Source organism: Pan paniscus, chromosome 20 (assembly GCF_029289425.2).
Source record: "Pan paniscus chromosome 20, NHGRI_mPanPan1-v2.0_pri, whole genome shotgun sequence".
Lineage (NCBI taxonomy): Eukaryota > Metazoa > Chordata > Mammalia > Primates > Hominidae > Pan > Pan paniscus.
Window position 1 is genome coordinate 26597067 of NC_073269.2, and position 25353 is coordinate 26622419.

The 25353-nt window shown below is 39.5% G+C and overlaps 1 protein-coding gene across 1 annotated transcript in view; it reads right to left on the reverse strand.

Annotated features, from left to right (window-relative positions):
- Nucleotides 1-25008, reverse strand: part of ZNF208 (zinc finger protein 208) — a 51214-nt gene extending 26206 nt beyond the window's left edge. Inside the window, exon 1 of the mRNA XM_055104102.2 lies at nucleotides 19635-25008. Within this exon, the coding sequence (XP_054960077.2) occupies nucleotides 19635-19637 (3 nt within the window). The 5' untranslated portion in view covers nucleotides 19638-25008. The remainder of the gene's footprint in view (nucleotides 1-19634) is intronic.
- Nucleotides 25009-25353: the final 345 nt, after the last annotated feature.

Genomic DNA, 25353 nt, shown 5'->3' on the forward strand with positions numbered 1-25353 from the left:
TCACCTGAGGTCGGGAGTTCGAGACCAGCCTGACAAACATGGAGAAACCCTGTCTCCACTAAAAACACAAAATTAGCCAGGCATGGTGGCGCATGCCTGTAATCCTAGCTACTTGGGAGGCTGAGGCAGGAGAATTGCTTGAACCCGGGAGGCAGAGGTTGCGGTTAGCCGAGATCATGCCATTGCACTCCAGCTTGGGCAACAAGAGTGAAACTCCATCTCAAAAAAAAAAAAAAAGAATTGCATTTTTCAAATGGAAAAGACGTAGTTTTGTGTATTATTCAGATGGAATAGACGTGTTGAGTTAGACGGTATCACTCAAATTTTAATGTGTACAACAAGCTAGAGATCCTGTTAATGCAGATTTTTTTTTTTTCCAGAAGATCTGAGATAAAGTCTGAGTTACTGAATTTCTAATAAGCTCATCAGTATGCCAAAGTTTTTGGCCCAAAAAGACTATTTTGTCAAATATCCAGTAATTGAATGAGCCTGTGTTTTTCTCAGTTTTTCTGGTTTGTAAACAAAGATGAGAGGTTTCATTTTCCAAAAACAGACAAATGGAAAGGAAACCTAAGAAAGAAGGGCAGCAGCCAGATTAAATGTGTTGGTTTATTCACATCAGCTGCATAAAGATACTTGATGATGAAGAGAAAAATAATGAATTCTATAGTGAAAAAATGTGTCAGAAAGCTTATCAACCAAGTGATTTATTAACATCAACTACACTAGAACACATTTTTATAATGTCCTGATGCACCCAGAAGGACGCAGCATTACTGCTGAGATATTGCCCCCTGAAAGGTAAATTATAGTCTGAGTTTAACCATAAGGAAACATTAGTTTTATGGAAAGTTCAAGATACAGATATCTCCCATGTTCTGTAATTTTTAGTAGTGATTTTAAATAGTCTTTCTTTAGCACTGTAGAAAGCGGGTATCTCCTAACAATTTTTTAAGAATTTTCTGGGTAATAAATACCATACTGCTTCAATGAGTGTTTTCTTATCCTGTACTGCAGAGACATAATAAAGAACACAGATGAAACCTCAACATTATATGTTGTCTTCACTAAAAACCCCAGGTTTTCCCCAATAGGAATTTTGAGTGTCTACATCTTCCCATGTTCCACAGCCACAAAGGGACATTTTTAATATTGCAGATTATAAATTCATAGTGAGATTTCTGCATGGCATATAAGAAGCCGTAATATAGAGAAGGCTCTGGTATACAGAAAAAATATATATTTTTCAGAGACTTTGATTATTGTCAGAATTTTTTCAAATAGTTAAGACAAACTCATTAGGGAGGAAAAACACAAATACAGAAGTACAGGTTTGCAAGTACTAAACACATGTTTTCTGGAGGAAGCAGACTGGACACAGATCTTGATCTGAGACATGTTTAGCTGAAAAAGAAAAGGCCATTTTTTTCTCCTTCTCCTCCTTCTCTAGGATTCTTTCTCAAATAAAATTTTCTAGACAAATTACACCTGCATCTTGAGAATATGCCTTTAAAAGTGTCAGCACCACAGGTCTACCTGCTGTCACCACATCCACAGGCAGAAGGACCAAGACAGAAAAACTCCATCCATTTCTGTCCTTTATAGCAGAAGAGATTAACAAAGAGTAGCTCCACAGAGATAAAAATATGCTTTTCTTTATTTTGTCCTCAGGAGCCATCCCCTGACACAGGCACCAGCAATTTCTGCCACAGTAATGGAAATATGGGCCACGCTGTACTGTCCCTACCAAATCCAAACAGAATTAGGTTCTTGGACCACCCTTTAATGCAAAGATGGAACTTAACTCTCATGAATGTATTTTGAATTCCTCATACTTGATTCTGGCCTCACCTTAGAGTCACATGAGCCACTTAATTAAAACAACATGGATGCTTCCACCAAGAACAATAAACAGAATCCATGGACAGGGCACAAGTAAAAAGAGTTCTGCAAAATGGCCAAGTGATACTAATTAGAAGCCTGGGCTGATAACTCCTTAAGTAAGCATTTCCTCTCAAGCTCTAATGAGCTTATAAAATCACTTGGTAATTTTGGCCCCACTCTATGAAATGTAATTCTGCAGGTATGGAAAGGGTCCATAAATGGGTCTTTTAAACAAATGCCCTGTCAATAATGATGTTGCTCCCACTGGGCTTATTATTAGCATTAGTTAGAGAAATGAGGCACAATGCAGAGTCCCTTACACGCAGCACTCTTGTCAAAACACAAATACTTCTGGTACAAATGAAGACAATCATTCTTCATCCTAAAGTATTATATTCTTTGCTGACTCTTTAAAGTTTACAGAGAAAAAAAAAAGCAGCAATTTCTGAGTAAGTCTGCATTTGGAAAACAACATGTGCACATGTACTACTGCAATGTTTATTAAGCAGGTACTATGTGCTCAATAGGAAGTTACAGAGCACTGTGATAGCACATTATGTGATTTAATCCTAATAACACCCTTTCAGTTGATACTAAGTGTTCAATAATTCCAAGGCTTTAAAGGACCCAGCATTTTTATTTCTATTTCTGTTGATCTGTCATTGATTTTTTCAAAAAATGTATAGAACAAAAGCTAAATATAGACAGATGAAAGGGATACAGATGGAAAGAGTTTAATGCAATTTAGATACATTTTTATTGTGTTTATATTTACTTTCTTGTGACTTGTGAATCAACTACTAGATCTGGAGGAACAGAAAACAAGCTGCTAAATAATGTCTCTTCAAGCACTGGTTTTAATAAAAAATTTGAAAAGTAAGATCCTATAATACATACTTTATATTTCTCATTTATCTGCTTTTAAGTTTCAGAAAATGTTGAGCACCAGCTCTAAAAAGGCAACAGGATTCATGACCCAAAACTCTGATCTCTTCTAATCGGTTCTTTCAGGCAAGACTCCAGGGTAGGGCCAGACATAAATAAGCCCTCCAAAAAAGGGTGAATATGAACAGGGCTGGGGCAGAGTGTAGAGCCAATGTACAATTCTGTTCTCTATGCCACTGGGGGGTACTGTCAGTTCTTTTTTTTAAGCTTACTTAAGTAAACTTAAATCCGAGTTTGTATAATTTTAATCTTTTTTAGCCAATGCCCTGTAAATTTTATACTATATACTAATAAGCAATTCAAAAAAAAATCCCTTAAGGTTTTCTAGAATAATTTTTTTAGAAGAAAAATAAGTATTCTTAGCAGGGTAAAAGAAATACAAATAATAATAATGACTCTTCCGTTTATAAGTTCAGGTGTAGACATCAGAAACCACAATATAAAGAAAGTGGCTCAAATAAAGCCAAGTTGTTTTTTGTACACATCTATTTATTGTACCCTCCATATGATCCATAATTCAACCATTTTTCCAGTTGCTAGTCTAGACTACAACTTCCAGGATGGTAGCAATCATGACTGCTTATCTGTTTTTCATTTTTTTTTTTTTTTTTTTGAGACTGAGTCTCACTTTGTTGCCCGGGCTGTGGTGCGATGGTGTGATCTCAGCTCACTGCAGCCTCCTCCTCCCAGGTTCAAGAGATTCTCCTGCCTCAGCCTCCCAAGTAGCCAGGACTACAGGCATGAGCCACCACACCCAGCTAATTTGGGTATTTTTAGTAGAGATGGGATTTCACCATGTTGGCCAGGCTGGTCTCAAACTCCTGACCTCAGGTGATCCACCCATCTTGGCTTCCCAAAGTGCTGGGATTACAGGTATGAGACATTGCACCCAGCCTGTTTCTTCTATTTTTTTATGACGATATGAAATGGAAGCAATTAGTTTATCTATTTGAGCCTCCAGACCTCCTGATTTTTTACCCAAGTACCAGGGAACTGGAAAAACTCTCATCTGGGTACCAACCAGAGATACTTCTTGTATAAGGGGTGAAACAAACACGAGATGACTCATTTCTCTCACACTGGGACAGAAGCAGAATTAATCACTCTTGTCAGCCTGACACAATTCTGTTCTGGACATTCTCAAATGTCTCAGAGATTCGTAGGTAATTGTTAGACGGTTCCCTGTGAACCTGGGCTGATGGTCCAATGATAAGCCAGGCAGAGAAGACTCAGGATGATTCTAAATAAAAAAATGGAACTACTTTGGCTCAGCTCCAGAATCTGGGTTGCCTGTCCTGATTTGCTAGCTGTTGGGTAAGTAGAAGGACAAGAAGACTCTACTCCAGTATCACATTTTACAGGTAGGTATAGTTGTGGTCATGGCTCTGGATACTTTGTGGTCTTAAGATGCTTGTTTACACTTGCAGATTCTGCCATCAGAGTCTATTTACTCCTGGAGCCTCTCATATAACTGTGGCAGGTTAATGAAGAAGATGTGAAAAGGTCAAAAAGCCACACTCTCAAAAGAGGAATTTAAAATGTCTATGTTGATATCTCACAATGCAGAAAATGCCTCCTGTTGGTTTTCTGTAAATTCTCAATCCAAAGTCTGGCCCTGCCTTGTAAATCCCAGCAGAGGCCAGGTCTTATTTGCAAATTCTAGGTGAAATCAACCTCAGTCTGCATTTTTGGGTGTTACAGCAAGTAGAGTGAAATCAAAGGAGAGATTCCCTCATAGAGGCTGCTCTAGGATATTCTAAATAATATTTTACCTTAAAAAAGCTGACACAACATGAACATAAGCAGACAGTTTATTTGGGTCAAGCTTAAGTATTTTAACTTGAGACAAAATATTCAAGTTGCCTGGAATCTACACTTTCATTAGCAGCACTTACAAGTGGATTTGTGAAGGCAAAAAAGAGGAACAGTGAGTGGGCTGATACAAAATTGGTTGTGAGAAATTCTTATTTATGTAAAGAAATAACTTTAATAATTGATTGGATATACATCATTAAGGTTAAGGATATGGAATATAGTGTCCAGTGTAGAATTATTAGTTTAATTTATAGCTACTTGTGGCAATAGTGAACAGTTTCAATAGATATATAGCTGAAAAAAAGGAGAAAAACGTAATTGTGCTCTCATTTTAATGTTTCTCTGACTTTAGTAACTAAAAGGACTTGCATTCCTCAGATAAAAACTTATTTTTTTCTTTTCAATTCTCAAGACTTAGATTTAGAATACGGAGCTGCAAATTCAGGTCCTGCATGGGTAAAGTAGCAGCAAGTGTTACCTGAACATTTGTGGGCATTTTAGCATGAGGAGGGAGGGAGAATTGGATTCTCACGTCTACAGGTCTACTCAGTGCACATATTTTACTCTGATTGGGTTTCTGTGCCCCATGGTCACTGAATCAGTTTCAGGTCTGAAGACACAAGTCATTGAAAGAGGTAAAATGGTTAATATCTGACCTATGAAGTTTGTAGAAATCTGTTCTAGCCTCTCTAAAAGTGACTGTAGAGGATGATAGATACCAAGTACGTAGAGACACAATTCCACCTGCATATTTAGGGGACAGCATGCACTTCACAGCACAACTGTGAATTGACTGGAAGCCTGAGTGGAAAAGGCCCATCTAGAGTAAAGCTTAGTTGGCACCTTATGTGTTTGTATTATGTCTGGTAATTCTAGACAAGGTTTGGGAAATATAATTAGAAGCACAATTTTCTTCAGCCCCAGAGGAACTCCACATAACAGAACAGAAAGAAAATTGTTTTATTACACAATTACATGTGAATATGACATGCATTATAGTCAATTTGCTCAAGAGATTGCAAAGACAGAAAGACAGTGACCATAATTTGTCTACAAGTAGAATTTACAGCACCATGTCATACATAGTTCATCCTAAATTCACATGGTAGTTGGGAAGGCCATCCATGTATGCTAATTGGTTATAATCAATGACAAAGTAAAGTTTTCACATCTTCATGACTAGAGGTAGTTTTGCAACTTGAACCCCGGTGCCTACTGAAGGTAGGCTTTGACTCTTCTACAAAAAGTGTTGATTTGGGTGCTATCTTTTTGGCTATTTACATTTTAAAGCAATAGCTCTCTACTCCCTGAGCACTGGGCTAGAACACTCCTGCTTTCCCTCTCTTGGTGGCTAGTGTACTCTCTTGACCCCACCATCTGCCACTGAGGCACAGCCCACAGCACAGGGCTCACAGCTGGAAACTCACATCTTAGGTGAACCCCAATTGCCACAGCAGCACTCCAGTGCCACATCAGACAGTGAAGCCTGAGCAGCAGGAGGAGAGCCTGCAGGCCTCCTGGGTAGAATTGCACCTTCACAATAATGGAAAAGGGAGCAGTGTTTCAGCCTCAGTTTTTATTTATAATGGTGACATGAAAAAAATACTGCTGGATTTTAGCATGAGTCCAGATAGAGATAGCTCTGAGAGTTCTCACTGTGACAGCCCACGTCTTTCACAGACACCATGGAATACTAATAGGGCTTCTCAAACAGACACACAATGCATTAGAGAGAAAAAACTGCTCTAATTCTGAGAAAGATTATGTTGAGAGAAAAAAGTTAAAAGTGTCTTAAGAAAAAACTGAGATTAGATATAAGATTGATCAAGTCAGCCAGAAAATATTTCCCTAAGAAGAATTTCTCTCCAAACACCCAAAGTGCATAGCTACTCTCAGCAAGGGAAACATGAGCATTATTGAATAAAGGGGGCACATTCTCAGCAAAAAAAAAAATTTTTTTTTTTGAGATAGAGTTTCATTCTTTTTTTTTTTTTTTTTGGACAGAGTCTCACTCTGTCGCCCAGGCTGGAGTGCAGTGGCGCGATCTCGGTTCACTGTAAGCTCCGCCTTCTGGGTTCACGCCATTCTCCTGCCTCAGCCTCCTGAGTAGCTGGGACTATCGGCGTGTGCCACCACGCCCGGCTAATTTTTTTTTGTATTTTTAGTAGAGATGGAGTTTCACCATGTTAGCCAAGATGGTCTCGATCTCCTGACCTCGTGATCCACCTGCCTCGGCCTCCCAAAGTGCTGGGATTACAGGCGTGAGCTGCCACGCCCGGCCAAGGAGTTTCATTCTTGTTGCCCTGGCTGGAGTGCAATGGTGTGATCTTGGCTCACTACAACCTCTGCCTCCCGGGTTCAAGCAATTCTCCTGTCTCAGCCTCCCAAATGACTGGGACTGTAGACACACACCAGCACACCTGGCTAATTCTGTTATTTTTGGTAGAGACGAGGTTTCACCACATTGTCCAGGCTGGTCTCAAACTCCTGACCTCAGGTGATCCACCCACCTTGGCCTCCCAAAATGCTGGGATTACAGGCATGAGCCACAGCGCCCAGCTCTCAGCAGAATTTTAAAAGATTTATCTTCCATCTCTGCTGTTCTCTTATTTCCTAACCATTGAATGTGAGATATATTGGAATATATCTGACAACTTCCACCAGCACTTTTTTATAAAAATTGAAATCTGACTGTGTTAATATAGTAGAATATATTAGAGCTTGCAACATAGCTAACTGGAGAGCAATTACGGTTTTTGGGTAGCCATATCACTTGTCTTTGTCCTGTAATAGTAGCAAGCTAATTTGGTAAAATATATGACACTAAAATTATGCTATAATTTTATAGCATAATTTTATGCTATAATTTTATAGCATAATTTTATGCTATAATTTTATAGCATAATTTTATGCTATAATTTTATAGCATAATTTTATGCTATAATTTTATAGCATAGTTTTATGCTATAATTTTATAGCATAGTTTTATGCTATAATTTTATAGCATAATTTTATGCTATAATTTTATAGCATAGTTTTATGCTATAATATTATAGCATAGTTTTATGCTATAATTTTATAGCATAGTTTTATGCTATAATTTTATAGCATAGTTTTATGCTATAATTTTATAGCATAGTTTTATGCTATAATTTTATAGCATAGTTTTATGCTATAATATTATAGCATAATATTATGCTATAATATTATAGCATAATATTATGCTATAATTTATAAATTATATACCTATAATTTATTCCCATTGGATAAATTAATATGCATGTCAGACTAATATCTACTGTAATGATTTAATGGTAAATTTTTTTGGATATCAGATACAAATATATAAGTATGAATAATTTTATGTACTACTCATAATGTATGTAAGATTTTAAAAAATTATCTGAACTATACTTCAGTTGAAACACTGTATTTCAAAAATATGAATAATATTAAAATAACTAAGGAATTCAATCAAAGTAAATATGTGGCCTTAAATTCATACTATTATAGAAAATACTGTTTATATGAATGCAGGTTGTCTACAAACACTACACATAACTATACTAACTGTACTGAAGTAACCCAAGTACAACAGACTCCACTGTTCAGTCTATACACTGAACTCTTCTGGCTTTTGCAGTGTAAGTATGTCAGCCAGCAAATAATCACCCTGGATAATCAGGTTTCTGCCAAAGAACTTACTCAGGATCTTTTAGTCTTTATTATTCTGTATTGCTAAATTTAATCCAATCTTTGTGCTCAACTTTTTTATGCTCTTGAAATGAACTTTACTCTGAACAAATTTGTGTCTACTTTAAAGACTAAAGACAAAAAAAAAACAATCTTTTGCCAAGACAAAAAGAAAGCAATGAATCTCAGGTCCCAGATAAAGACAATTCTGAGTCAAAAAGAATGACAAATGGTTTGTGTTATTGCTAATATGATTTACATATATTTCAAAAAGCAGAAAAAATATATACCTATAATCTAAACCTTTTATAAAAATCAGCAAGTTATCCTCCCTTATTTTCACATATGAGAATAAAGCCTCTTATTTCTAATTTATATTTTGTCTTACAACAGCCAGGTCTCTGGACAAGTTCTTGAACTCTTGGACATCTGAATTTTGCACACTGTGTGCACTTGAAAGAATGTTTATGGGGGGAAAAGCAGAAGAGAGGAAGGTGTTATAAAAAAACTCCATGGGTTCACATGAATAAAGCAAGTTCTTAGAGACCTATGAAGAGACTCAGAATCTGACACAGTAATAATCGGAGACTACATCTGACAAGCACTAATGGACAGATCACTGAAGAAGAAAATTAACAACAATATTACGACCTGAACTCAACACTTGACCAAACAGTCCTAATAGACATCTACAGAACTCTTCATCAAAAAATACCGTAATATACATTCTTCTCATCACCACGTGGCACATACTCTAAAATTGACCACAGAATCAGAAACAAAACAATTCTCAGCAAATTCAAAAATCTGAAAATGATACAAACCACACACACAGATTACAGCTTAAGAAAAAAATGATTCAATACCAATAAAACAACTGGAAACTATACAATTAAATAAAAATTAAATGGCCTATACTTGAATAACTTTTTGGTAAATAATGAAATTAAGGCAGAAACCAAGAAGTGTTTTGAAACAAGTAAGAACAAAAATACAACACACCAGAATCACTGCAATACATCTAAAGCAATGTTAAAAGAAAAATTTATAGCATTAAATCCCCAGATCAAAAAGTTAGAAAGATCTCAGTTTAACAACCTGACATCATAAATAAAAGACTGAGAGCAACAAAAGCAAATCAGCTCCTAAGCTAGCAAAAGACAAGAAATAACCAAAATCAGATCTGAACTGAAGGAGATTTAGACATGAAAAATTACAAAATATCAAGAGATCCAGGTATTAAATCTATTTTTTTAAAAAAGGTAAATAAACTACTAGCTAGATTAATGAAGAAGATACAAATAAACACAATTAGAAATAAAAAAAAAGAGACATTAGCACTGACCCCACAAAAATATACTGCAGTCTGCTATGCATATAAACAAACAAACAAACGAAATCTAGAAGAAATGAAAAAATTCTCGAACAAACACATCCTCCCAAGACTGAACACACACACACACAAAATCAAAGCCCTGGGCTGAGTGCAGTGGCTCATGCCTGTAATCCCAGCACTTTGGGAGGCTGAGGTGGGTGGATCACCTGAGGTCAGGAGTTCGAGACCAGCCTCAACCTGGGGAAACCCCATCTCTACTAAAAATACAAAATTAGCCAGGCATAGTGGTGCATGCCTGTAATCTCAGCTACTCGGGAGGCTGAGGCAGGAGAATTGCTTGAACCTGGGAGGCGGAGGTTGCGGTGAGCCGAGATCGAGCCATTGCACTCCAGGCTAGGCAACAAGAGCGAAACTCCATCTCAAAACAAACAAACAAACAAAAAATCAAAGCCCTAAATACATAGATAAGCTCAAAATATTGAATTAGTAATAAATAGCCTACCAACTAAATGAAGCTCAGGACCAGACATACTCACAGCTGAATTCTACCAGATGTACAAATAGAAGCTGATATTATTTTTACTAGAACAATTTCAAAAGATTAAAAAGAAGAAACTCCTCTCCAACTCATTATGTAAGAACAGCATCATTCTGATACCAAAACCTAACAGACATAAAACAAAAAAAGGCAACTTCAGGCCAATATCCTTGAAAATTGATGCAAAAATCTTCAACAAATGGCTGGGCCTGGTGGCTCATGCCTGTAATCCCAGAACTTTGGGAGGCCAAGTTGGCCGATTTCCTGAGGTCAGGAGTTCAAGACCAGCCTAGCCAACATGATGAAACCCTGTCTCTTCTAAAAACACACAAAAAATTAGCTGGGCATGGTAGCACACACCTGTAATCCCAGCTACTCAAGAGGCTGAGGCAGGAGAATCACTTGAACCTGGGAGGCAGAGGTTGCAGTGAGCCAAGATTGCACCACTACACTCCAGCCTGGATGACACAGTGAGACTCCATCTCAAAAAAAAAAAACAAAACAAAAAACAAAACAAAAAGAAAAAAGAAAAGAAAAGAAATCTTCAACAAACTACTGGCAAACCAAATCCAGCAGCATATCAAAAAGCTAACCCACTATGATCAACTATGGTTTATTTTGGGGATTTAAGGTTTGCTCAACATACAGAAATCAATAAATGTGATTCATCACATAAACAGAATTAAAGACAGAAAGCACAAGATTATCTCAATAGATGCACAAAAAGCTTTCAATAAAATTTAACATTTTTCATGTTAAAAACCCTCAGCAAACTAGGCATTGAAGATGCATACGTCAAAATAGTAAGTTATCTATGACAAACCCACAGCCAATATACTGAATGGACAAAACCTGGAAGCATTCCTTCTTGAAAACTGGCACAAGACAAGGATGCCTTCTCTCAACACTCCTATATTCAACATAAAATTGGTAGTCTTAGCCAGAGCAATCAGGCAAAAGATAAAAATAAAAGGCATCCAAACATAAAGAGAGGAAGTTAAACTATCCTTATTTGCAAACAACATGATTCTACATCTGGAAACCCATATACTCTCAGCAGAAAAGCTCTTTAAACTGACAAACAACTTCAGTAAAGTCTCAGGATACAAAAGAAATGTACAAAAATTAGTAGCAACCCTATATATCAAGAACACCTAGGCCAAATCCGAATCGAAAACACAATCCCATTCACAACTGCCACAGAAAAGAATAACATATCTAGAAATACAGATAACCAGAAAGGTAAAAGATCTCTATGACAAGAATTACAAAACAATGCTTAAAGAAGCCAGAGATGACACAAACAAATGGAAAGCAACTTTATGCTCATGAATAAAAAAGATCACTATCATAAAAATGGTCATACTGCTTAAATAAATTTACAGATGGAATGCTAATTTAATCAAACCACCAAAATATTTTTAACAGAAATAAAAGAACAAACTATTTTAAAATTCACATGGAACCAAAAAAGAGCCTGAATAGCCAAGGCAATCATAAGCAAAAACAACAAAGCTGAAGGCATTACATTACCTGACTTCAAACTACAAAACAGTGCTACAGTAAACAAAGCAACATGGTACTGGTACAAAAACAAACTCATAGGCCAATGCAACAGAATAGGGAGCCCAGAAATAATGCCACACACCTAAAACCATCTGATCTTCAACAAACGTGACAATAGGAATGTGGGAAGAATTTCCTATTTAATAAATGGTGCTAGAATAACTAGCTAGCACTATGTAGTAGATTGAAACTGGACCCTTTTATAACACCATATAAAAAAATCAACTCAAGGTAAATAAAAGACTTAAATGTTAATCTTAAAAAGGATATATTTTTTAAAACCCTGGAAGGTAAGAAGTGCCATTCTAGACATAGAAACTGGCAAAGATTTCATGATGAAGATATGAAAAGCAATTGCAACAAAAGCAAAAACTGACAAATGGGACCTAATTAAACTTTTTCACAGCAAAGGAAACTATCAACAGAGTAAACAGACATCCTACAAAATAATAGAAAATATTTGCAAACTATGCTTCTGACAAAGGTCTACTATCTAGAATCCATAAGGAACTAAAACAAGTTTACAAGAAAAAAAAACTAAAAAGAAGACCAAAAAAAAAAAAAACATGAAAAAGACGTTTGTCTTCAAAAGGAGACAAACATGTGGCTAACAAGCATATAAAAAAATGCTCATCACTAATCATTAGAGAAATGCAAAAGAAAACCACAACAAGAAATCATCTCAAACCAGTGAGAATGGCCATTATTATAATTCAACCATTGTGAAAAGCAGTGTGGTGATTCCTCACTAAACTAAAAACAAATTACCATTTGACCCAGTAACCTCACAATTGGGTATATACCTAAAAATATATAAATTATTCTATCCTAAAGACACATGCACAATCACGTTCATTGCAGCACTATTCACAACAGCAAAGACATGGAATCAACCTAAATGCCTATCACTGGTAGACTAGATAAAGAAAATATAGTATGGTTGGGCATGATGGCACACGTCTGTAATCCAGCACTTCGGGGGCTGAGCTAGGTGGATTGCCTGAGCTCAGGGGTTTGAGACAGGCATGGACAACATGGCAAAATCCCATCTATAAAAAAAAAAATACAAAAATAAAAATTAGCTAAGCATGGTGGCACAGACTTTAGTCTTAGCTACTTGGGAAGCTTAGGTAGAAGAGGATTGCTTGAGCCTGAGAGGTTGAGGTTTCAGTGAGCCAAGATCACACCACTGCACTCCAGCCTGGGAAAAAGGTGAGACCCTGTCTCCAAAAATAACAAAAAAATTAAAAACTTTATTAATAAACTTAATAAAAACAAAATATGGGCTGGGTATGGTGGCTCACACTTGTAATCCCAGCACTTTGGGAGGCCAAGGTGGCAGATCACCTGAAGTAAGGAGTTCGAGACCAGCCTGGCCAACGTGGCAAAACCCCATCTATACTAAAAATACAAAAATTAGCTGAGTATGGTGGCACACGCCTGTAATCCCAGCTACTCCAGAGGCTGTGGCAGAATTGGTTGAACCTGGGAGGTAGAGGTTGCAATGGGCCGAGATCATGCCACTGCACTCCAGCCTGAGTGACACAGCAAGATTCCATCTCAAACCAAACAAACAAACAAATATGGTACATAAACACCATGAATTCATGAAATACTGAGTGGCCATAAACAACAACAACAACAACAAAAAAACAAGATTATGTCCTTTGCAGCAACATGGATGAAGCTGGAGATCATTATTCTTAGAAAACTGATGCAGAAACAGAAAACCAAATGCATGTTATTATTTATAAGTAAGAGCTAAATAAGAACACATGAACACAGAGGGGAAAAAAGACACTGAGGCCTAGTAGAGGGTGGAGGGTGGGAGGACTAAAAGGGTCAGAAAAAGTACCTTTTTGGTGCTATGATTAGTACTGCAGTGACAAAATAATCTCTACACCAAACTCCCATGACACAATTTTAGCTATATAACAAAGCTGCATGTGTACCCCTGAACCAACCAAAAATAAAAGTTAAAAGAAAACAAAGTCCCTGGGTTGGAGAGAGTGCAATGCAGGTGGAAGGACTGGTTTGTCCTATAGATAGTGGCCCAGGTGGGGCTGTACTCTGATTTATTTCTGGGTCCATGCAGGCAGATAAGATTATGAACCCTAGGCTGGCGGAGAAAACAGGTTGCTACTGCAGATTCAGTGTCTGAAAATAGAGATATGCCAGGAGACTTGTAGACACTTTTGTGGTTTTTGGCCAAAAAAACCACTAGGATCAAAAATGCTGTGGTAAAATTCCTGAGGGTGGTGCCTTGTCCAGAGAGGAGTGTGGACACATCAATGTCAAGTGGGTGTTTGTGAGTGGGTAGAAATCCTCTGCTGGCAGCTGTGGCAAAAGGGGGTTTGTCATCAGATCTCTTTTAAGTTTTCAGTCCTCTGTCACCCTGGGAGGAGATCTGAAATCAAAGAACAAGGGGCAGTGTGACAGCCTGTGTAGAGGAGATCAGAGCTTCCCATTCCCAGACACCCAGAGTTTCATTCCAGGCCAGGAGTCTGTGATATCTTTCTTCTGGCACCAAATCTGCAGAGTTTGATGAACACCAACAATTCTCCAACAGCAACTCATTGTCTAACACTTGAATTCTGACACCACCCAGAGTCAGCACAGACCCTGATTCAGGGCTCAGTCCCACAACATTGTCCTCACTGCAGATGCCAGTCACAAACCCCATGGGCTCATCTATGCTTCTGACCTACTGTTTAAAAATTGGGGACTCCCATAACCTTTTTGAAATTCAATAATCTGATACAGCTACTCACAGAACTCAGCAGAACACTAGTTATACTTACTGGCTTCAAATAAAATATACAACCCCCAAAAAGTCAAATGGAAGAAAAGTATAGAACCAAGAAAAGAGGTGGGAAAAGATGAAGCATATAGATAATAAATAGCCGGGATTAGTAAAATTCTCTATCCTCTGTGTTCTCCAGGAACACTTATGAAAAGAAACACCCTTCTCATCATGACTTAGATGGTGCTCTTTTCTTACCTACTACACAACCAGGAAAACACTCTGCATATTTTCTTCTTCTTCTCATTAAAAAAATCAGCTGAATTTGCCTTCAGTGGTCAACATAAAATACCTTTTAATCAAACTTAAGTTTATTTTCTTCCCACAGGCTCCTGAACTCTGAGCTACTCTCAGTCTGAGCCACCATACAACCTCATTTTATGCTACTGCAGATTCAGTGTCTGAAGAACACTCCTAAGAACACACTGACTTCAGGGTAAAACATTCTCTGATCTAAAATCTGATTATTTCACCCTTCATTTAAACATTCCCCCTCACCTTCTTTCTAATCTTATTTGCTTTTCCCTAGGAAAAAAAGCCCTTTTCTACCTAATCTTTGCAATCCTTAAAGATCTTATAGTTGGTACTTCCTCCTGTTGTAATACTCCTTTGGAATTCAATTTTTTTTTAATGTACGTCTAACTGGTTTATTTTAAAACCTCTCGAAACTGCCTCAAAACAGTAACAATTTACTGTTTAACAATTTAGGGTTAGGGTTCAGTTTAGGGTTAGGTTTAGGGTTCCGTAAGACACCCCCAAACCTCTTCTATCTTAACCTTAACTGCATCTGCCTGTGGGGCCCCAGCTTTCCAGGGCTCTGTAGCTTCTCTCACTATACAGGCTTCTTCCATGGCTGGGGTAAGCACGCTGGGACATCTGCAGGAAAGGCTTTCCAGAAGGAACTAACTGGGCCTTTAATAACCTCCATCTGCTGGCTCAAAATTAACCTTAGCTTGCAGTCATTGGGCTCAAGCTTTAATTTACCATGTCAGAGTCATTCACTTAGTTTTTGAAATTGTGTTTGAAAAATCCAGCAAAATGATTCAAAAACAGTGTTCATATAAGAAAATTTTAAGGTGCTTACCTTTTGTACCTCAGTAAGAGAAGCAAATGTATTTATTTCTTTTGGACAATAAAGCATTATTTTATTTTTTGTATTAAAAATCATGTGGTAAACAGTTATATGGGAACACTTCTAGGAGGTACCAAGTTTCATGACATAAAATTTACCATTAAACTCAGAAATCGAAAAACAGGATATAGAACAAAGATATTTATTTTTGCAAATTCACCCTGCAAGAAAAGAAACTGATGTTTTCACGAATCTGTTTAACTCACCAATTACCCACCGCATTTTCTTGTGGAAATATATTAATTCTCTATAGCCAAAATGGAAGAAAAATTTTTATTTTTTTCCTCAGTAGCTAACATTCTAAAAGCTAGATGGAATTCTATTTGAAATCACTCAGCCATAAAAAACACACCTGAGGGCCGGGCACGGTGGCTCATGCCTGTAATCCCAGCACTTTAGGAGGCCGAGGCAGGTGGATCATGAGGTCAGGAGATTGAGACCATCCTGGCTAACACGGTGAAACCCCGTCTCTACTAAAAATACAAAAAAATTTGCTAGGCGTGGTGGCGGGCTCCCACTATTTGGGAGGCTAAGGCAGGAGAAGGGCGTAAACCTGGGAGGCGGAGCTTGCAGTGAGATCCCGCCACTGCACTCCAACCTGGGGACAGAGCAAGACTCTGTCTCCAGAAAAAAAAAAAAAAAAAAAAAAGTAACACCTGAAAAAACTCCTAAATTCACTCTGAGAAAATAAAAGGTGAATGAGAATTTTCAACAAATAAAATATATAATTAGATATTGTTTTTTGAAACTCACCTTTTTAATGCCCTTTGTAAATATTTTCTTACCTTTCAAGCCCTACTAATAAAATGCAATTTACGGTTAAAAAACTGAGGTCAGCCGGGCATAGTGGCTCACACCTGCAATCCCAGCACTTTGGGAGGCCAAGGCAGGCAGATTACTTGAGGTCAGAATTTTGAGCTCAAACAGCACGGTAAACATGGCAAACCCCCATCTCTATTAAAAATACAAAAAGTAGCCAGGTGTGGTGGCAGGCACCTGTAGTCCCAGCTACTCGGGAGGCTGAGGCATAAGAATCACTTGAACTCGTGATGCGGAGGTTTCAGTGAGCCGAGATTGCACCACTGCACTCCAGCCTGGGTGACAGAGGAAAGCACTGACTTAAAAAAAAAAAAAAAAGGGGGGGGGGGCAGGGCGCGGTGGCTCACACCTGTAATCCCACCACTTTGGGAGGCTGAGGCAGGCAGATCACAAGGTCAGGAGTTCGAGAACAGCCTGGTCAACATGGTGAAATTCCATCTCTACCACAAATACAAAAATTAGCCAGGCGTGGTGGTGCACACCTGTAGTCCCAGCTACTCAGGAGGCTAAGGCAGAAGAATTGTTTGAACCCGGGAGGCGGAGGTTGCAGTGAGCAGAGATCATGCCACTGCACTCCAGCCTGGGTGACAGAATGAGACTCTATCTCAAAAAAAAAAAAAAAAGAAAAAAAAACCGAGGTCAAAATAAGTGAACAATGCATTTAATCATTTCAAGGTACAGATATGTCTGACTCATGTGTCAAGTCAGGCCATCCAATTACTTGAGAGATTCTCCCACCCCATCCTGTTCACTTAAGTGCTCAGTAACCATTCTCTCAGGAGACTCTGAACTATGCCCCAGTGAGTGCCCCAGGTACATTTTACTTTGCAAGTTCTTGCACCATCTCACTGGGGTCAGTTTTTTTTGTCTTTGGAGTGCTATTTTTTTTCACAAACCTTTTACCATTTTTATTTCACTATTTTTCTGTCCCCTAAGAGAATCCAGGGGCAAAAATTATTTTGGTTTCCCCTTCAATACCAGCATCTGATTGTCTGAACAGCAATGTGTCTCCAAGAAATGGAAGCTGCGTTGGGTAAAGACAACACTAATATCTCAAGGGGTTAGCTTTCCAAAAAAAACAGGACACCAGAAGATGCCTCTCAGCCCCAGGGTATTCACCTGCTCTCTTGAGAGGCTACACTCCATATCTCACGTTGTGTTATGGGAGAAGAGAGGCTACACTGTGTACCTCAGGTTGTCTTATGGGAGAAAATGACCCAGGAGCTGATATTCACTAGACACTCTTGCAGACATAGCCATGGCGGGTATCTTAGTTTTTCCCCAGACCGTACTGAATCTCAGGTCCAAGAAAAAACTGAAGGGTGTCTGAGGACACATCTCCCTATAAAGTTTCCAAAGGGAAACCTTGACCCAAAAACATTCTGATATCTATGTCTATGGAAAACAGAAGAAAAAATATTTACAAACAGAAAACAAATCTTTTTAAATGTGCCATCAAATGCTTTGTCAAAAAATGATTAACACAGGTATCAAAATGTACACTAAAGGACAAATAGTTGATCATGTGAATAAGGGAGGGGAAACTGGCGTTTGGGAATGTCAGAAGGAACTGGAAATTAAGTATTTTACTGCAAGCCAGAGTCAGGCTGGAGAAATAGGGGGTGGCAGATAGACTTGAGGTCCTGCTTGGGACACATGTGAAAAATGCAAGGAAACAGCAATTCCTTGTGGGGTGTGAAAATAATTAAGTGGCTGGCAGTTAGACTGAGGAGGCTCTAGTTCCTAATTTCTACTTTTAAAAAATCTAATTTGGCCAGGCACGGCGGCTTACACCTGTAATCCCAGCACTTTGGGAGGCCAAAGCAGGTGAATCACTTGAAATCAGGAGTTCGAGACCAGCCTGACCAACATGGTGAAACCCCGTCCCTGTTAAAAATGCAAAGTTAGAGGGCATGGTGGTGCATGCCTGTAATCCCAGCTACTTGGGAGTCTGAGGCAGGAGAATCATTTGAACCTGGGAGGCGGAGATTGCAGTGAGCCCAGATGGCGCCACTGCACTCCAGCCTGGGCGACAGAGTGAGACTTGGTCTCAAAAAAAAAAAAAAAAAAAAAAAAAATCTAATTCAAATGCATTTTTTGTAAATTACTACATTGGGGGAAAAAATTTCAGGCTTAACACACTATAAACTGCCAATTAACCTCTGATTACATAACCAAGAAATTTCCATCTTGATGTTACAAATTAAGAAACTACAAGGCCGGGCGCGGTGGCTTACGCCTATAATCCCAGCATTTTGGGAGGCCGAGGCGGGCGGATCACGAGGTCAGGAGATCGAGAACATCCTGGCTAACATGGTGAAACCCTTTCTCCACTAAAAATACAAAAAAGTAACCGAGCGTGGTGGCGGGCGGCTGTAGTCCCAGCTATCGGAAGGCTGAGGCAGTGGAATGGCGTCAACCCGGGAGGCGGAGCTTGCAGTGAGACAAGATCGTGCCACTGCACTCCAGCCTGGGCGACAGAGGGAAGACTCCGTCTCAAAAATAAATAAATAATAAAACAAAACAAGAAACTACGTAACTGTACCTAACCAATTATTGAATGTGGTTTTCCTCGTTACGCACCTTATAAAACTCTTTCCGTCAAACCCCTTCAATAGACCATTAACTACAACCCATAGCTGGGTGCTCTACAATTTTGGAATCACTCTTTGATTAAATTCTTTAATATTTTTGAGGTGACTTCCATACATTTTTAATAGGAGAAAACAGGAACTGGGAGCCTCACGGACCAAAGCTCTTCCCATTCATGAACCCACACCTCAAGTCAGGATTCTCCTCTCACGACCCTCTCATGGTCCCTGCACATCTGGGAGAGACTCCGCGCTGCGGGTGCAGAGCGGCCCCAAGAGGGCTCCAGGCCAGGGCACAATCACAGCGCAGGGAAGAGACAGGACGCCCGGGGACCGGGTGTCAGCGCAGCCTCCATCTTATGGCTGAAGGGGACTGAGGTCGAGCTAGGCAAGAACTCGGGGCACAGATGTGGAGCTGACTGCGGGGAGGCCTGAGTCCCGCCACAGCCACTTCCCACCGGTTCCAAGCAGCCCGGGCCACTCTCTCCGGATGTCGGACCCGGCACACTCACCATTTCTAGGCTTCCAGGGGGTCCTGGCGACTTAGTTGTGGATCTCCCAATACCTGCAGGTCATAGGGCCACAGAGGCTGGGACTCTAGGAACAGAGGACACAGAGCAGTAAGGACGAGACCTTTACCTCCGGCTGCAGCGAGAGACAAAGGACCGACCACATCCCGGAAGCCGACCTGTCCCCTCCAGCTGCCTGCCTGATTGGACGTTCCCAGCCCAGCATCCCTGATTGGATAATGTTTAAGGCCCCGCCCTTTCAGGCCCTGAGTGACAGAAGATGTGATCAGATGCTGGGCTGAATGAAGAAAGAGAGCCAGCGTAGGCTGCAGCCTTTTCAGGCAGGGCTTCCTCCTTGAGCTGAGCCAGGCCCACCCCAGAGCATGGGAAAATTCTATCTCTTCTTTACTCTCTCTCTTTTTAAATGTATTCGAAATGTGAACGAATATATTTTACTGCCATGTTAATAATACATAAAACTTTTGTTCCAGAGTAAATTAATTTTTACTTTAGTCATAGTGTGTTATCAATACTAAAGGCCGGGCGCGATGGCTTACGCCTTTAATCTCAACAGTTTGGGAGGCCGAGGAGGGCGGATCACTGGAGGTCAGAAGTTCAAGACCAGCCTGGTCGATAGGGTGAAACCCCTACTCTACTAAAAATACAAAAATTAGTCGGGCGTGGTGGTGGGGGCCTGTAATCCCAGCTACTCAGGAGGCTGAGGCAGGAGAATCATTTGAACCCAGGAGGTGGAGATTGCAGTGAGCCAAGGTTGGGCCATTGCACTCCAGCCTGCGCAACAAGAGTGAAACGCCATCTCAAAAAACAAAACAAAAAAACTAAACCTATTTTAGTAAAACCTTATAAATAAATCCATCAAATTTGTCACTTTTCAACACTCTAGATTTTCATATGTATTTTATAATCTCATATTTTTTTAACTTTTTCTATTTTATTTTAATAGACTTTTTTTTAACTTGAAACAACCTTAAATTATTATTATTATTATTGTTGTTGTTGTTGTTTTTTGAGACAGAGTCTTGCTCTGTCCACCAGGTTAGAGTGCAATGGCATGATCTCAGCTCACTGCAACCTCCGCCTCCTGGGTTCAAGCAATTCTTCTGCCTCAGCCTCCCGAGTAGCTGGGATTACAGGCGCCCTCCACCACACCCAGCTAATTTAGCATGGTGACCTGAACTTGTAGTACCAGCTATTCAGGGGCTGAAGTAGGAGTATTGCCTGAACCCAGGAGGTTGTGGCTGCAGTGAGCCCTGATCAAGCCACTGCACTCCATTCTGGGTGACAGAGTGAGACCCTTTCTTAAAAAAAAGACAAAGCATATAAGCTTAAACTTATGGGAGTTTGGGGCTTTTTATTTTTGTCTTAAATTATTATATTTCAATAGTTGTGGGGTATACGTAGTATTTGGTTTCATGGATAAGTTCTTTTGTGGTGATTTCTGAGATTTACGTGCACCAATCTCCCAAGCAGTGTGCAGTGTACCCAATGTGTAGTCTTTCATCTCTCACCCCCTCTCCCACCCTTCCCACTGAGTGCCCAGAGTCCATTATATAATTCTTTTATTTATTTATTTATTTTCTGAGACAGAGTTTCATTCTTGTTGCCTGGGCTGGAGTTCAGTGGTGTGATCTCGGCTCGCCACAACTTCCACTTCCCAGGTTCTAGCGATTCTCCTGCCTCAGCCTTCCCAAGTAGCTAGGATTACAGGCATGCCCCAACATGCCCGGCTAATTTTGTATTTTTAGTAGAGACAGGGTTTCTCTATGTTGGTCAGGCTGGTCTTGAACTCCCGACCTCAAGTAATCGCCCGCCTCTGCCTCCCAATGTGTTGGGATTACAGGCGTGAGTCACCGCACTCGGCCCCATTATATAATTTTTATGCCTTTGCATCTTCATAGCTTAGCTCCCACTTATAAGTGAGGACATACAATATTTGGGTTTTTATCCCCTATTTCTTTTTTTTTTTTTTTTTTTTTTTTGAGATGGAGTTTTTTTTTTTGTGATGGAGTTTGCTGTGATTACAGGCATGAGCCACTGTGCCTGGCCTATTTTTTGATGTTTTAATTATGGTCTTTTCTGTTTGTTTGTTTTTGAGAGGAGTCTCGCTCTGTCGCCCAGACTGGAGTGCAGTGGTGCGATCTCGGCTCACCGCAACTTCCGCCTCCCGGGTTCAAGCGATTCTCCAGTCTCAGCCTCCCGAGTAGCAGGCATTACAGACACACGCCATCGCGCCCTGCTAATTTTAGTATTTTTAGTAGAGGCGTGGTTTTGCCATGTTGGCCAGGCTGGTCTGGAACTCCTGACCTCAGGTGATTCACCTGTCTCGGTCTCCCAGAGTGCTGGGATTACAGGCATGAGCCACCATGCCCGGCCAATCATGGTCATTCTTGCAAGAGTAAGGTGATATTACATTGTGGTTTTGATTTGCATTTCCCTGATCATTAATCATTAGTGATGTTCAGCATTTTTTTTCTATGTTTGTTGGCCATTTGTGTATCTTCTTTTGAGAATTTTTTAAGTCCCATCTGTCTTTGTTTTTGTTGCATTTGCTTTGGGATTCTTGGTCATGCACTCTTTGCCTAAGTCAATGCCTGGAAGAGTTTTTTCAATGCTTTAGAATTCGGGTTGTTTCAGGTCTTAGATTAAAGTATTTGATCCATCTTGGGTTGATTTTTGTATAAGGTGAGAGATGAAGATCCGTTTTTTTTTTTTTTTTAATTTTTTTGAGACAAGTCTCGCTCTGTTCCTAGGCTGGAGTACAGTGGCATGATCTCAGCTCACTGTAACCTCTGGCTCCTGGGTTCAAGCAATTCTCTGCCTCAGCCTCCTGAGTAGCTAGGATTACAGGCACCCGCCACCATACTTGGCTAATTTTTTTTTTTTTTTTTGTATTTTTTGTAGAGACAGAGTTTCACCATCTTGGCCAGGCTGGCCTTGAATTCCTGACTTCATGATCCAACCACCTCGACCTCCCAAAGTGCTGGGATTACAGGTATGAGCCACTGCGCCCAGCTGAAGATCTAGTTTTATTCTTCAATATGTGGCTTCCCAATTATCCCAGCACCATTTATTGAATAGGGTGTTCTTTCCGCACTTTATATCTTTGTTTACTTTGTCAAAGATCAGTTGGCTGTAAGTATTTGGGTTTATTTCTGATTTCGCTATTCTGTTTCATTGGGCTACATGTCTATTTTTATACCCATACAATGCTGTTTTGGAAACTATAGCCTTGTAGTATAGTTTGAAGTCAGATAATGTGATGCCTTCAGATTTTTTTGTGTGTGTTTTTGGTTTTGTTTTGTTTTGTTTTATTTTTCTTAGTGTTGCTTTGACTATGGAGGCTCTCTTTTTAATTTATATAAATTTTAGGTTTTTTTTTTAGTTCTGTGAAGAATAATAATGTTATTTTGATGGAAATCACATTGAATTTGTAGATTGCTTTTGGTAGGTTGATCATTGTCACAGTAAGATTGCTACTCATCCATAAGCATGAAATACATTTCCATTTGTTTTTGTTGTCTATGATTTCTTTCAGCAACGTTTTGTAGTTTTTCTTGTAAAGATCTTTCACCACTTTGGCTAGACATATTCCTAATTTTTTTTTTTTTTGCAGCTATTTTAAAATGATGAGTTCTTAATTTAATTATTAGTTTGGTCACTGTTAGTGTACACCAGTGCCACCAATTTGTGCACATTCAGTTTGTATCCTGAAATTTTACTGAATTTATGTATCAGATTGAAAAGTTTTTTTTTTTTTTCTTTTTGAGACAAGGTTTTACTCTGTCTCCCAGGCTGGAGTGCAGTGGCGTGATCTCGGCTCACTGCAACCTCTGCCACCCGAGTTCAAATGATTCTCCTGTCTCAGCCTCCCTAGTAGCTGGGATTATAGCCCCTCGACACCATGCCCGGCTAATTTTTGTATTCTTAGTAGAGACGGGGTTTTCATGTTGGCCAGGCTGCTCTTGAACTCCTGACCTCATGATCTGCCCGCCTGGGCCTCCCAAAGTGCTGGGATTACAGACGTGAGCCACTGTGCCCAGCTGATGCTGTTAATTTTTTGCTTTACTCTGATTGCTCTGGCTAAGACATCCATTAGTGTGTTAAATAGAAGTGGTGAGAGTGGGCATTATTGTCTTGTTCCAGTTCTCAGAAAAAATCCTTTCAACTTTTTCCTCTTCAGTGTAATGTTGGCTGTTTATAATAGATAGCTTTTTTTTTTTTTTTTTTTTTTTTCCCAGACAGAGTCTCACTCAGCCCAGGCTGGAGTGCAATGTCAGGATCTCCGCTCACTGCAATCTTTGCCTCCTGGACTCAAGTGATTCTCCCGCCTCAGCCTCCCCAGTAGCTGGGACCACTAGGCACCCGCCATCATGCCTGGCTAATTTTTGTATTTTTGAACAGACGAGATTTCACCATGTTGGCCAGGCTGATCTCAAACTCCTGACCTCAGGTGATCTGCCCACCTCGGCCTCCCAAAGTGCTGGGATTACAGGCTTGAGCCACCACGCCTGGCCTGTCATAGATGGCTTTTATGACCTTACAATATGTTCCTTCTATCCCAATTTTGCTGAGGATTTTAATCATAAAGGGATGCTGGATTTTGCCAAATGATTTTTCTGCTTATATTGAGATAATCATATAATTTTTGGTTTTAATTCTGTTTATTTGGTGTAAAACATGTATTGACTTACCTATGTTAAATCATCTCTGCATCCCTGGCATAAAATGTTCTTGATTATGGTGTACTATCTTATTAATATGCTGCTGTGTTTGGTTAGCTAGTATTTTATTGAAGATTTTTGCATTTATGCTCATGAGGAACATTGGTGTGCAGTTTTCTTTTATTATGTCTTTTCCTGATCTTGGTATTAGAGTGATATTGGCTTCATAGAATGATTTAGGAAGGATTCCCTTTTTCTCTGTCTTTTGGAATAGTTGCAGTAGGACTGGTACCAATTATTTTGAATGTCAGATAGAATTGAGCTACGAATCCATCTTGTCCTGGACTTTTTTTATTGGCATTTTTTTTTCTTGAGTCTTGCTCTGTCACCCAGGCGGGAGTGCAGTGGTGTAATCTTGACTCACTGCAACCTCTGCCTCCTGGGTTTAAGTGATTCTCCTTCCTCAACCTCCCGAGTGACTGGAATTACAGGCACAAACCACCATGCCTGGTTAATTTTTGTATTTTTAGTAGAGATGGGGTTTTGCCATGTTGATCAGACTGGTTTCAAACCCCTGACCTCAAGTGATCCACCCACCTCATCCTATCAAAGTGCTAGGATTACAGGCAAGAGCCACTGCACCCAGCTGGCAATTTTTTATTACTAGTTTAATCTTGGTACTTGTTATTGGTCTGTTCAGAGCTTTTATTTCTTCCAGGTTTAATCTAGGAGGTTTGTATATTTCCAGGAATTTATTGAACTCCTCTAGGTTTTCTAGTTTGAGCATGTAAAGGTATTCATGGTAGCTTTGAATGATCTTTTATTTCTAATTGAGCATATTTGGATCATAGATTCAATGCTGTCCCCATCAAGCTACCACTGAGTTTCTTCACAGAATTAGAAAAAACTACTTTAAATTTCATATAGAACCAAAAAAGAGGCTGCATTGCCAAGACAATCCTAAGCAAAAAGAACGAAGCTGGAGACATTACACTACCTGACTTCAAACTATTGTACAAGGCTACAGTAACCAAAACAGC